General features: G+C 75.4%; 1 protein-coding gene across 1 annotated transcript in view; it reads right to left on the bottom strand.

Moving 5' to 3' along the window:
* Positions 1-908: 908 nt before the first annotated feature.
* Positions 909-1,124, bottom strand: part of PPP1R1B (protein phosphatase 1 regulatory inhibitor subunit 1B) — a gene marked incomplete at its 3' end in the record, with an annotated part of 2,269 nt that continues 2,053 nt past the window's right edge. The window contains exon 5 of the mRNA XM_085321914.1: positions 909-1,037. Within this exon, the coding sequence (XP_085178040.1) occupies positions 909-1,037 (129 nt within the window). The remainder of the gene's footprint in view (positions 1,038-1,124) is intronic.

Below are 1,124 nucleotides of genomic sequence, written 5' to 3'. Positions count from 1 at the left end.
GGCTCCGGCAGCCCCCTCCCCACATCCCCATGTCCCCCAGGCTCCAGCAGCCCCCTCCCTGTGTCCCCGTGTCCCCCGGGCTTCTGCAGCCCCCTCCCTGTGTCCCTGTGTCCCCCGGGCTCTGGCAGCCCCCTCCCCACGTCCCCATGTCCCCCGGGCTCCGGCAGCCCGCTCGCTGTGTCCCCGTGTCCCCTGGGCTCCTGCAGCCCCCTCCCCACATCACTTGGGCTCCCAGGCAATCCCGTCCCTGTGTCCCCGTGTCCCGTGGGCTCCAGCACCCCTGTCCTCCATGTCCCTAGGCAGCCCATCCCCATGTCCCCACGTCCCCCAGGCTCCAGCAGCCCCCTCTTCACATCCCTGTGTCCCCAGGCTCCAGCAGCCCCCTCCCCAGGTCCCCGTGTCCCCAGGCTCCAGCAGCCCCCTCCCCACGTCCCCATGTCCCTGGGCTCCGGCAGCCCCCTCCCCACGTCCCCGTGTCCCTGGGCTCTGGCAGCCCCCTCCCTGTGTCCCTGGGCTCCAGCAGCCCCCTCCCCATGTCCCCGTGTCCCTGGGCTCTGGCAGCCCCCTCCCCACATCCCCATGTCCCTGAGCTCCAGCAGCCCCCTCCCCACGTCCCCATGTCCCTGGGCTCTGGCAGCCCCTTCCTGGTGTCCCCGGGCTCTGGCAGCCCCCTCCCCACGTCCCCGTGTCCCCGGGCTCTGGCAGCCCCCTCCCCACATCCCCGTGTCCCCGGGCTCTGGCAGCCCCTTCCCTGTGTCCCTGAGCTCCAGCAGCCCCCTCCCCACGTCCCCATGTCCCTGGGCTCCGGCAGCCCCCTCCCCACGTCCCCGTGTCCCTGGGCTCTGGCAGCCCTGGCCCCGTGGCTCCAGGCTCCGGCAGCCCCGGCCCCCAGCGCCCGTCGCTCTCACCGGGCTCGAGGGCGCTGTCGGGGTCGCAGGCGCGGGCCAGCTCGTGCTCGCCGTCGTCGGCCTCGCCGTCGGAGCTGTCGCCGCCGGCCAGGCCGCTCTCCAGGTGGGACTGCACGATGCGCTGCACGGCTGCGCCGCGCCGCCGTCAGCGCCGGGCCCTCCGGGGCCCCCAGCCCGGCCCGCGCCCGGCGCCGCGGCACCCACCTTGCCCGGCCT

The sequence above is a fragment of the Rhea americana genome, unplaced genomic scaffold, assembly GCF_003343005.1.
Source record: "Rhea americana isolate MKP2758 unplaced genomic scaffold, rheAme1 scaffold_726, whole genome shotgun sequence".
Taxonomy (NCBI): Eukaryota; Metazoa; Chordata; class Aves; order Rheiformes; family Rheidae; genus Rhea; species Rhea americana.
Note: the sequence above shows the minus strand (reverse complement) of the source record. Positions and strands in the feature narration are given on the sequence as shown.